The sequence below is a fragment of the Motacilla alba genome, chromosome 2 (genome assembly GCF_015832195.1).
Source record: "Motacilla alba alba isolate MOTALB_02 chromosome 2, Motacilla_alba_V1.0_pri, whole genome shotgun sequence".
Lineage (NCBI taxonomy): Eukaryota > Metazoa > Chordata > Aves > Passeriformes > Motacillidae > Motacilla > Motacilla alba.
The window spans coordinates 22,931,665-22,943,931 of NC_052017.1; the positions used below are offsets into that span (position 1 = coordinate 22,931,665).

At 34.2% G+C, this 12,267-nt stretch overlaps 1 protein-coding gene across 4 annotated transcripts in view; it reads left to right on the top strand.

Annotated features, from left to right (window-relative positions):
• Window positions 1-12,267, top strand: part of AKAP9 (A-kinase anchoring protein 9) — a 105,447-nt gene that overhangs the window by 41,845 nt on the left and 51,335 nt on the right. For all 4 annotated transcript variants that reach the window (XM_038125172.1, XM_038125179.1, XM_038125188.1 and 1 more), the window contains 10 exons: window positions 586-741; window positions 1,659-1,856; window positions 2,524-4,968; window positions 6,569-6,782; window positions 7,583-7,662; window positions 9,301-9,436; window positions 9,859-9,980; window positions 10,487-10,592; window positions 11,081-11,300; window positions 11,841-11,937. In XM_038125172.1, coding sequence (XP_037981100.1) covers window positions 586-741; window positions 1,659-1,856; window positions 2,524-4,968; window positions 6,569-6,782; window positions 7,583-7,662; window positions 9,301-9,436; window positions 9,859-9,980; window positions 10,487-10,592; window positions 11,081-11,300; window positions 11,841-11,937 — 3,774 coding nt within the window. The remainder of the gene's footprint in view (window positions 1-585; window positions 742-1,658; window positions 1,857-2,523; window positions 4,969-6,568; window positions 6,783-7,582; window positions 7,663-9,300; window positions 9,437-9,858; window positions 9,981-10,486; window positions 10,593-11,080; window positions 11,301-11,840; window positions 11,938-12,267) is intronic.

Genomic DNA, 12,267 nt, shown 5'->3' on the forward strand with positions numbered 1-12,267 from the left:
TAAATTACAAAAGATTAATCTGTTAAATGTGCTGTGTTCATTTTGCAGCTTGAACTGCTCTTCTCGTGTAGTTATGAATGATTTCCCTGGGTTCACAGTGTAGGATACTGCATGGTATCAATTACCTGCTTTAGTACAATGAATGCTGTTTGTTGCACTTCAAGTGAGAGATGATATAACTTGCATTTATTGTGGGAAAAGTGTGTGAACATGAGTAGTTGTGCAAAACTTCTGAAACATTATTAGTAGATATTCTGGCTTCCTTTATGATGGTTTGTTTATGTGCCACACTTTTATTTTAAAAGCAAGTTATATATTTAAATAGCTCACCTTCTTAAAAGTTCAAATTTTGTTATTTGTTCACTATATTTTATGGAGAGATCATGTATTGTTCAATGAGGGGGGCAAAAGCCCTCTTTCTGAAATTTTTACAAATAAAGCTTGTGAAAATATAAAAACTATACTAGTGAGACACCATTTAAACAGAGAGGTTAGGGATGACTTATTCCTACCTAACTAAAATCAGCTAGTACTTTTGACTGTGGTTTTCATGTGCATTAATAGTTTCAATTTTATCTTTTACAGCTGCAAGAATTTGAAGCTGCTATCAAAAAAAGAGATGACATTATCACTCAGCTCACTACTAACCTACAGCAGGCACGGAAAGAGAAGGATGAAACCATGAGGGAGTTCTTGGAGCTTACTGAGCAAAGTCAAAAACTGCAAATTCAGTTTCAGCATGTAAGTTTTAGAGCTGCCAGCATTTATTTGGGTTTGACAATAGTTGTCACTTTGGAGGCTCCATAAATAGCTGCTTCCTGCAGAAAATTTTTTTTGTGCATTTTTCAAGGATCAGCCTCTTAGCATAGATCAACAGTCATTTTCCTGGTCCTACAGTCTTTGTCTCAGTATGTTATAATTAACTGTAAAATTATAAATATTAGTCTGTCTAAAGTCTGTTCTTTTCTATTATGTGATAATAGCTTCTGATAAATACTTAATTGTGGCAATTATTCTGGGGAAAAACACTTGGGTAATTAGTTCTCAGAGCTTTGTGCAGAAATGTTGCCTTTGAAATCAAAATATCCAGCCATCAGCTTCCATAGGCCACAGCTTCACACTCCAGTCCTTATATTTTTGAATAAAAGCTTCCTTTGTGTGTTATTAAAAGGCAGTTTAAATAACAAATTTAAGCTTCAGAAAGACATTTCTTCTAAAAAGCATGGTGATTGAGATGCCACAGGCACACAGATTATACCTTACAGTGTTGCAGTTGAATATTGTAGTATTTCATGCTGTTTAAGCACATTATATAGCTTATTTTGAGCTTCAAGTGGATTATATTCTAAAGCCTGAGATTTTATTATTAAAAATCTGATTATGGGCTCCATAGCTGCAAGTAGTTAGTTTTACTACACATTGATGTATATGAGATACTGCTGTCCTATGTTAGCTCACCATGAATATTTAATTAATTTGAAATTATTATTGGCTGGCCATCCCAAATGAATAAGGATGTTTGACTTGTTCTAAAAGAACATAGAAATGTTTGACTTATGATGTTGAAGAAGAAAGTAAAGATCACTATTTCTGTATGTAGTACAAGCATTTTCTGAAAAACCTGATGTATTTTAGGGGTTATTTCTTTAAAATTCAAGTTGCAGGCAAGTGAAGCCCTAAGGAACAGCAGCCATAGTTGCACAGCTGCTGATTTACTGCAAGCCAAGCAACAGATACTTTCGCATCAGCAACAACTAGAAGAACAAGAAAGTCTGCTTAAGAATTACCAAAAGAAGAATGAAGAATTTGAAGAGCAGATTACACATCTTCAAGAGAAAATAGTGACATATGAAATGGTATGTTCCTTACTCTGTTCTCCTAAACACTTTTTAGGATTTTGTAATTCCTTTGAAATAAAAAAGCCAAAGCACAGGTAATGGGTTTGCTGCATGAAATGCATACAACAATTCTAAATTTTTGACACTGTTTCTGTTAACACACAATATGTATATAATTTAAAACTGAAAATTTTATGTCAGTATTATGTATTATTTTTGTAAGAGTTGTACAAATATTTAGAGCAAGTTATGAAATTATGTTTCATGTGTTAAAACACCTTCAATAAATGACATTATTTTAGAAAAAAATTATTTACCTGCTTGAACATTCTTCCCTGCATTAAGCAAAGAATGATCTTTTTCCTTTGTGTACTTTTTTTATTATCCTTTGTGGAAAACATTTTAAAACCACCTAAAAATCAAATATTATTAAGTGATAGAGACACTGGCAGTTGGAAAGAATAGGGGAGGGGCATGATGACATGGGTAGGGTAGGGGTTCTCAGTATTCCAGGGGTACAGGAAACCTCCAAATGAGGTCAACAAATAATTTATATTTATGTTTTATAACTAACATAGCCTCTGTAGCCTTCAAAGAAAGACTAAATAGCTAAGTCTGTAACTGTTCTTACATGTTCAGATAATTAGCTAAAAATAAGAACATAGTTTTCCTCTTTTTGTTTAAGGAAAAACAGAAAAAAGAGGGGGAAGATTTGAGTAAATTACAAGAAAAAGAAGCCTTAGTTGAAGAGCTGGAAGCAAAACTTGGAGAAGAGGAAAAAAATTCATTTCAGCTAAAGGAAAAACTATCAGATGTCAGCAAATTACTTGAAGAATTGAAAGAAGAGATTTCCCTAAGGAACCAACAGATAAGTAATATGAAAGTTGAGCTTACCACCTACAAACAGAAAGAAAGACAATGTTCTGATGAAATAAAACAATTAATGGGAACTGTGGAAGAGCTGCAGAAACGATGTTATAAAGACAGCCAGTCTGAAGCTGACATTGTGCAAAGAATGGAATTAGAAACACAAAGGAGACTGGCACAACTTCAGGCTGAACTAGATGAAATGCACGGCCAGCAGATTGTACAAATGAAGCAAGAATTAATTAAGCAGCATGCAGTGGAAATAGAACGGCGTCTTTTGCAACAAAAAGTAGAATTGGAGCAAACTTCAAGTCTGTGTTTTAATGAGAATGTTAATAAAGATCAAATACATTTAATGAATATTAAAATTACTGAATTGAATGCGAAATTGCAGGATGCTGATAAGGAAAGGGAAAAAATAAAGCAAGAGTTGTCACAACAGATGGAAGTTATTGCAACAGAGAAATCTCTCCAACAAACTAGAACTGAAGATCTTCTTCAAGAACTGAATTTTTCAAGAGAGCAGGTTCAAAGAGCCAAGCAAACTATAGTGGATATGGAATGTAGATTAAATGAAGCTGAAAAATACCGGTTTGTGATTGAAGATTTAAAAACTCAGCTGGCTTCTGCCTCTGAATTTAGGAAAGACTTGGAATTAAAACATGAGGCAGAAATCACAAATTACAAAATAAAACTTGAAATGCTAGAAAGGGAGAAGGATGCAGTTTTGGACAGGATGGCAGAATCTCAAGAAGCAGAATTAGAGAGACTGAGGACAAATCTTCTGTTTAGTCATGAAGAGGAACTTTCCAGGCTTAAAGAAGACTTAGAAAAAGAGCACATGGTGAACATGGAAAGCCTTAAACATAACTTGAATATGCACCATAAGCAGCAGTTAGATGAAGTACAAAATGAAATGAGTCAAAAGATAGAAGCCATGCAATATGAAAAGGACAACTTAATCACAAAGCAGAATCAGTTGATTTTAGAGATTACAAACCTGAAAGATTTACAGCAGTCTCTTGTAAATTCTAAATCTGAAGAAATGACACTTCAAATCCATGAACTGGAGAAGGAGATTGAAGTGCTTAGGCAAGAGGAAAAAGAGAAAGGTACCCTTGAACAAGAAATACAAGAGCTGCAGCTTAAAACTGAGTTGATGCAGGAACAAATGAGGGAGAGAGAAGATACCCTTAAAAAAAAATGTTCAGAACTAGAAACACAAAATAATGTTCTTAAGGGGGAAAATGAAAGTCTGGAAGAGAAATTAAAAAATATGTTGCTATGCTCTGAAGAAAACTTAGTTTGTAACAGTAGCGTTAGCTCTAAGACAGAAATTTTGGACTTGCAAAAAAGAATAGAAAAACTGATTACTGAAAATGAGCAACTTAAAAACCAAAACAGTATCCTCCAAGAGGATACTGAAAGGCAGAAGAGTGCCTTTTCATTGACTGAGAAAAAACTTGAAACTAGCTATATGGAACTACAGAAAGAATGTGCAAGTCTTCTGAAGGTAAAAACTGAGTTAGAAGAGAACAAGAAAAAGCAGGAAGCTGAATATAAAAGCAAGCTCAAAGCTTTGAATGAAAAGATATGCCACTTACAAAGCAATAGAGCAGTTTTATTTAAAACTAAGTCCTCTGGTTTTGAAGGGAGTAAAGAAGTAAAGATGTCCAGGGAAGACATATTTGACGCTGGAGAAGTTGTTGAGAAAGATGCAACAGAACTTATGGAAAAGCTCCAGGTTACTCAGCGTGAAAAAGTGGAATTATCCCTGAGACTTTCTGATCTCTCTGAACAGTTAAAGTCAAAGGATAGTGAAATCTGTCATTTAAATGAAAAGGTGAAATCCTTAAAAGATGAGAAAGAGCGAATTCTAGTAAAATGTAAAGAACTAGAAGTCACAATTAGTCATGTTCAGAGAAAAAATAGTAGTAGTAATGACTCTAAGAAAAAATGCTCCAAAGGAAAATCTCTAAAGACTGCTACTCCAGCATCTGAAAGTAGGAATAAATCCCCTGGTTCAAGGAGTAAAGCTGATGAAGGAATAAATTCAAGAGGTGATCTAAGTTCTGGTAAAGATTGCAGCCATGAGGTAACAAAAAGGAAGGAGGTCCAGCAAATGCTGAAACCAGAGCAGCAGTCTCTTGTGGAACATTTGCACGGGATGCCAGACAGGCAGACAGAGGAAACATCATCACCAGCCATTAAACAGAGTGAAAATAACCTTCAGCAGCAAGTGGATGCCTTAAAATCAGAACAGGTACGTGACATTAAACAGTATAAAAATACTTAAACTGAAAATTGGCAGGAGCTTACAATTGAAATTTGCATCATATTTTTTCCAATTGGATGCTTTGAAGTATAGGTGTGTGTGTCAGTGGGGGAAAGGGTTGTGGCCAGTGGTTGAAAGGGGTTACATGAATGACCAGAATTATAAGCACTGTCAATGTGTATGAGGATGCTTTTTGAATGAAAAAACCCAGCTCTTCCCTTGTGTTTAATTAAGTCAACAGCAACAACAAAAACGTAAGAAGCACTTAATAGAGCTAAACCAGAGCACTTAATATTTTGATGCAGCTTTTCACTTTCTTAAGGGAAAAACTTATTTTGGACATAAGTTTTTATTCTGTGATTAGTTTTTCAGTTCTCTTCAGTACTCATTCAAACAGTGTAAAAAATAATGAAACTTCATCAGTCATCGTTGACCAAACTTTTGAAATATCAAACTTATGAAGTACCAAAATTACATTTCCAAATATTTTGTTTTAAGAAATGTATCTGGATGTGATAATGAGAATGCATATCATGTGATTCTACCTATTGTCTTAAGTTTTGTTGGCAATTTTGCTTGTATTTCTCAGTATTGTATATTAATTGTAGGTAACATGGAAAGGATTCTTATTTGTCAATATGAATAGCTAAGTACTGAGTTACCAGTATTTAATTAGGTGGTGGAATCATAAATCATAAATCATATATAAATTTAAATTTATTTACACTGATGAAGTTCAATAGCATGCTGCAAGTTGTAGGCAACTAAGTGTTCTGTGAAAATAGATGTTAAGCAGACTTCTCCTGTTTTTTAAACTTCTTTTTGTTTTATGAAAGTCAACCTAACAGTTGCCTAACCAACTGCCTAATATTGGATTGTAGTTCATTAATTTCCTAAGAAATAAAATCACAAGCAAAGCAAAATCATGTTGGAAACAGTCGTGAGATTATAAAAAAGAGCTTTAGCTTTGTGATGGTTTGGTTTAGGCTTTTTTGTTTGTTTGTTTGTTTGATTGGTTGATTGGTTGGTTTGTTTTTTATAAGGCTGTGATAAGGGTCTTACAATTTCCTGCCACACAACTAAAAATCATTGTGGTCCAGAGGTGTCTAAAAATATTTTCAAACTTCAGCTCTAAGTAAGTCCCTGTTGGCATATCCCAAACATCTTTTTTCTTTAGCAATAACATCCCCAAATGCAGACTGGAACTACAAGCCTTGAAAATCGGTGTTTTTAATGCCTGCTAATAATGCAATCTTTTCTCTGTGTTTAGAGTACACTTTCCTAAATACTCTGTTAATAATGATACTGCTTTTGCTTCACGGGGTTAAAATTCATTGGGATTGTATTGCTGCAAAACAGGAATTGAAGCATATTGAGTTTTGTTGATTTTATTTTGATTTTTATTTTAAGTTGAAGAAGTGTCTTACTATTTTGTTAAAAGTCAATTTTCCAAACTATGTATATTTAAATTATGCATTCCATATATGCAGAATTCCATCAACACATTATTAATCTCAGAAATTTCCAATGATGGGTCTTTCTATTTTCTTGTTTCTCACACTTTTAAACTGTGTCTTTATATTCAAAGACTGATTTACAACTGCAAATGGAAGCACAGCGGATTTGTCTATCCCTGGTTTATTCAGCTCATGTAGACCAGGTTTGTGAGTCCTTGAAGGCAGAAAAAGAGAGTGCACTTTGCAGTCTTAAAGAGGAACTTGTTCATAATCATATACAAGAGATGACTGATCTTAAAAGAATGCATCAGCTGGAGCTCCAGGCCCTGAAATTTCAGCAAGCAGGTAACTTGACCAAAATTATGAAAATGAAGCTCTATATGAAAAGATATCTTAAAGAACCCCAACCAAACAAGCACAAGAGTTTGTGCATTTAGCTGTCCAATAGATAGTTTTTATATCATATTTTGATTTTATATCATTTTTGATATTTATATCATTTTTTTTTCAACAAATTGTTTACCCAGTACATCCAGTCTATTACTGAGGTAACTTGGAAAAAAAAAGTATATAAAAAATAAGGAATCAAAAGTATTACAACTCATTGTTTGCTGTTTATATTAGCTCAATTGATTGTGAAGAACAATATAGTAGATTCACCTATAAGGTAAAAAAATAAGCAAATTCACCAGCAAAGCTTTTTTGGACTTGTTCTTTTCTCTTTTCTTTGCATTGCTGTATTGACTCTCTGCACACTTTGGGTAAACTTTGGTAGTACTTTTTGCCTCAGTGAACTTTTATGTTATCATGATGGTTTTCTATCTCGGGTTTTCTGTTATACCATGTTTTGCCCTTGTTTAATTTTTTTTGCACAAGTTCTTCTCCCTCCACTAGGCATCTGTATGCTTTTATCTTTCTGGAGGTCAGTAATACACAAAGCCATTTCTTATCTTGTGCTCCTCTAGAATGTGCAGCTCAACTGTGATAATTGAAACTGTCCATGTGTTGAAACAATAAAGAGGGGAACAAAAAACATGTCCTTCCTCAAGCTGAAGAGGCAGCCTCACTGAGACAGGAAATTAGACTTCTGAAAAGTTGTTGTGCATCTAGTGTTTAAAAGTAATATGAATAATTTGTATTCATAGATGCTGAAGAGAAATCTACACAGAGACTTTTAGAAAAACTGAATGAAGCTGTCACTGAGGAATGTTCCAGGCTGGCTCAGGTGAGACTTAACAAAAAGCCTTTTTCAAAATGAAAATTTGGAAAACAAAAAATGGTTAGTGAGTCATCATATTTTCCACATTATTTTTGCAGGTTTTCTTTGCAGCTTTTCTCTTTGTATTGATCTCAAAATAGAGACTACTGAACCTGAGGTTCCAAGACAGTATTGCAAATGGTTTTGTATTTTTTTTTCCTATACTGGTTTATGTCCTTGTCCAGACAAGTCTTTTGTATTACATATAGTCTTAATCTTCTAGCTAATGTTGATCTCATCTCTGCTAGTTTGGAAGTGCTTTTTTTCCTTTCTCTTTGTTTCTGGATATATATTTTTGATTCAAGAGTCTGATGTCACTCACAAGCATCTTGATGCACCGGACATCACCTCCGCAATAAGATAGTAATTTTTTTCTTCACTGCAGCTTATCTTCCAAAGACTTTAAAGTTTCAACCAATCTAAAAGAATTACTGTCTGTATTGTTTTAGTAAATAAATATTACAGTCAGAAATTGAAGCTTATATTTAGTCTTCATTCTAATATCAGCCACCTATAATAATATTTTGGCATATCTCTTTTTCTAGAGTAACAGTAATTGGTGGCCCTTACGGGTACTTTTTGACTGCCAATTGAGTTACTTATTAGACTTATTTCTAGATAAATTAAGCTGCTTTTGTCACTCATTGTAAGTTTTCACATCTAAAATACTTCAGATGCATGGTGTCTGTGGTTTGGGGTTTGGTTTTTTTTTCCTTCTTTGCTGGACTTTTTTCAATACTTTTTTGGGAAAGTTAATAGCAGAATTTTAACTTTAGATCCACCATAGGAGAGGTTAAGCAGGGCTCCATGATAGCTCACAGAATGTGGCAGCTAAATGAGAGTGCTTGGTATGAGTTATTTCACAGCATGAAAAATGCTGCCTGTTTGCATGATCCTTGTGTAGAGCTGTCAGAGAAATTATGGTTTTACTTTTCTGAGTTGAATTTGGTTTTTGTTGAGTACAAAATCTTAAAATAAAGAATCCCACTGTGCTTTGAGCGAGTGGTTTCTTTTCAAGTATCAGTTATCTTCAGAAATCATATGGATAAATCTTCTGTTTCCTGCCCATTGTGAATATGGCAGTGTTCTGCTGACCACATAGCACCAACAAATAGAGAGTATTCTGTTCATTACTTGCTTTCTTATGCCATACCCCTTTATCTGATTTTCTCATCCCTTAAAGACCAAGATGAGCTGTAATCCCTAAAAAGATGCAAATTTCTGCTTTAAGGAATTCCTCTTTTAAGTAAAATTGCAGCTTATGAGAATGAGACATTTAAAAGGTAAAGTTGCTTTCTGCATTACTAAAGAAGGCTTTTCACTACAAGATTTTAATACTTGGCAGTTCCAAATTAAATACTGATTTGGAAACATATGCATTTATGCTTTAGCTGAAAAGTCTTTTCATATCTGTTTCTTTTATCAGTAGTTTTAAAGATTGTCTACATTCTTAGGATTCAACAGAACCTTTATGCCATCATTTTCACAGAAGTTAATGCTCACAAAATACTACTTTTTCCTGTTTTTCTTGTTTTCTTTGTGAATTGTCATTGATAAAATAGTAATAAATTGTTTACTTTTCACTTTGTTTGATTTGTTATGCAGGTTTTGTGTGGCAGTCAGAATGAACATTCTTCAGCTGCTGTAGAAGCTATTGATAGGGAACAGGAAATTTTCTGTAAACCTGCTGTGAAAGAAAAACTGAGTGCAGAATTACCAGTACACAGAGATCAAGCTGAAGGTAATGACTTTGTACTATCATGCTGGTTAAAAGTACTTATTTGAAGTATTTCAGACTGGCAGTTATGCCATTACTTTTTCAAGTACTAATGCATGTGCTTAAATAGCTGTTTTAGAGACTTCCTCATTGTTCTGAAGCACTTTATTTTTGTTATGGATATTTTCTTACGCTGTTTTTATTTTCATGGATATTGTGGAAAAAATTATTGGGGTTTTTCTCTTCCTCCTTTTGTAGAAGAAGACAGCAATCCTGACAAAAAAAATGCATGTGGATTAATACATAGAAAAGTACTTTCAAAATCTGTAAGGACTTCACTTGTTTCAGTATTTTGTCTTCGGGGCAGAACTTCTTCGGGGCAGAACTCGTGAGCAAATCACTTGTGTTAAAATTTATGGTAAAATGTTCATTTTCTTTTTTTAAAGTCCCTGGTTCTTTGTGTAATTTAACTGTGCAAGAACGTATGGATGCACTTCTCCACAAGATAATGGAAGAGTACAGCAGGCTGAAAGCACTTCAAACACAGCTGGTGGCAGAGTGTAAACAGGTAAACTTTTATGGCACAGGATATATGAGCATTTGAATTTTCTCTGTTGCATGAATTCCTTCTGGATGACTGAGGAAGTGTTTGAAAATGTGAGTATCCTGGTTGAGTGGCAGAGCAAGGCAGTGATTTGAGAAAATGGAGAAAGCTGCTGTGCATGTCACAGAATTGTGGACTGGTAGAGGTTAGGAGGCACCTCTGGAGTTACTCTAACCCAGCCCCTCAACCAAAGCAGTGTCAGCTAGGACAGATTGCCAAGGACTGTGCCCAGCTGAATTTTGATACGTCACAAGCCCAGTGGGCAACTTTGCCTTCTTCAGGTTATACAGCTCCTCCACCTCTCCTAGCACAACAGATGCTCCAAGCCTCCCATCTCCTTTGTTACTCTGCTGGACTCGTGCCAATATGTCCATTTCTTTTTCGTACTGGGAGTGCAGCACTGGATATAATATTTTTGTGTTGCTACTAGACAAATTGTTGTTAATTGCATTTACTTGATTATTATTTAGGTCAAGGAACCAAGGCCATCTTCTTCCGAAAGGAGAAAAGAAGAGGAACCTAATCATATGGAAATAGGAAAGGAAAGTCTGCAGACTCCTTCACAGAATCTAATGGGTAAAAAGATGTGTATGCTGTTTTTAATGTATGTATAGTCAGAGAGAAAGAAAAGACAATGACTTTTAATTTTAACTGATTTATATCTTACTACAGCTTGAACATAAGAATTTTTTTCCAAATTTGCAGTACAATACTCTGATTTTCTTAATTCTGTAAATTCTTTCAGAAGTAGATTCTGTGATACATTTTTGGTTTAGTATTTTTTAGTTTTCCACAATAACAATTTGTTACCCATAGCAAACATTATTTTGCAAAATGGAAGATGAGATTATCATTCTTTGTTACAGAAAAGTAGTTGACAGGATGTCAGAATTTTTTTTTAAACTCCATTAATTATTCAGTCCATCACTGCTAAATATTTGTGAATAAGTTAATATAGTTTCTTTCTTTCATTCTTCCATTCTTTCATACTTTTGTTTGTTCTTTCTTCCGTTCTTTCTTTCTTTCTTTCTTTCTTTCTGTCCGTCTGTCCTTCTCACCCCCAGCTTCACACAACCTATATACAGATCCTGCAATTCAAGAATACTGTTCAAAGGAGATAGGAAACCTTAAAAAACAACTTGAGGAACAGCATGCTCAAGAACTGGAACACCTCCGTTCCTATTTCCAGCAGCAGCTGAGAGAAAGTCAAGAGAGGTACACCACAGAGCTTGTCCATCTGCAGGATAAGCTTCAGATTCCTGGGGTATCCTCTGAGCACACAAGGTATTCATCAGTTTTTCAATGCTTATAATTTCATGCTCATTCAAGAAGTGTTTCAAATAACCATTTGTGTAAAGCTCTGTGTTCTGCTTCAGAATTGGAGCAATTTTTTATTAGCGTACTGCTCTGTTGTAGTTTTGTTCCTTCAAGAGTTGTTAAGATTCTTTTAAAGAAATGACACAAACATTGCAAATTATGTAGTGTGGCATTCATAGTTGCTAGAGGAAGATTTGATAAATGGAATAATGTATAAAAGTAATTTCATGTGTATGAGCTTTATAGCAGCAATTTCAAAACTTCAGCTTAGTAGACCACATTTAGTCCTCAAAACTCCAGGCACTATCCTTTACATCTAAAGACACCTTGTGTAGCTGTAGTTGCCTGAAATTAATTATTTTCTAGAATGATAGATAATACTAAAGTTTGTGGTGAAGTTTAGGTCCAGTTAACATATTCTGGTTTTTACCAAGTCATGGGTGAGATACTGGTTTGTTTGGTTTTTTTAATTATTATTTCCCCTCTCTGCTTTTTGTACCTTTTTAGTGAATCCACAGATTCAGAAAGAAAGTTAAAAGAAGTCTTCAGGAAAGTAAAGTGTACAGAAAATCTTCATCAGAAAAAAACAGATAAAACATTAGAGGTATGATGTAACTCAGTTGATAGCTAATATATATAAGAGTGACATAATTTATATGTTTTGGCTTCTTAGATTAAAGTGAATTATGGACTAATATTTAGTAGATTAAGGTAGTTATCATCTTAGTACTGTACTGTACTATTAGACAGTCCATGTTAGGGGCAAAATATTTAAATTTTTCTGAAAAACATATCTGGGAATTACGATCAAGAAAACTTGCTTTATCGATGCTGGGTTTAAATATATTTTCTTTATGTCTGAAACAAGACATTTCAGTTGGCTGCTTCTTTCTAAAGTTGGAGAGAATTAGTGTTCAAATTCTGAGATTTCTTC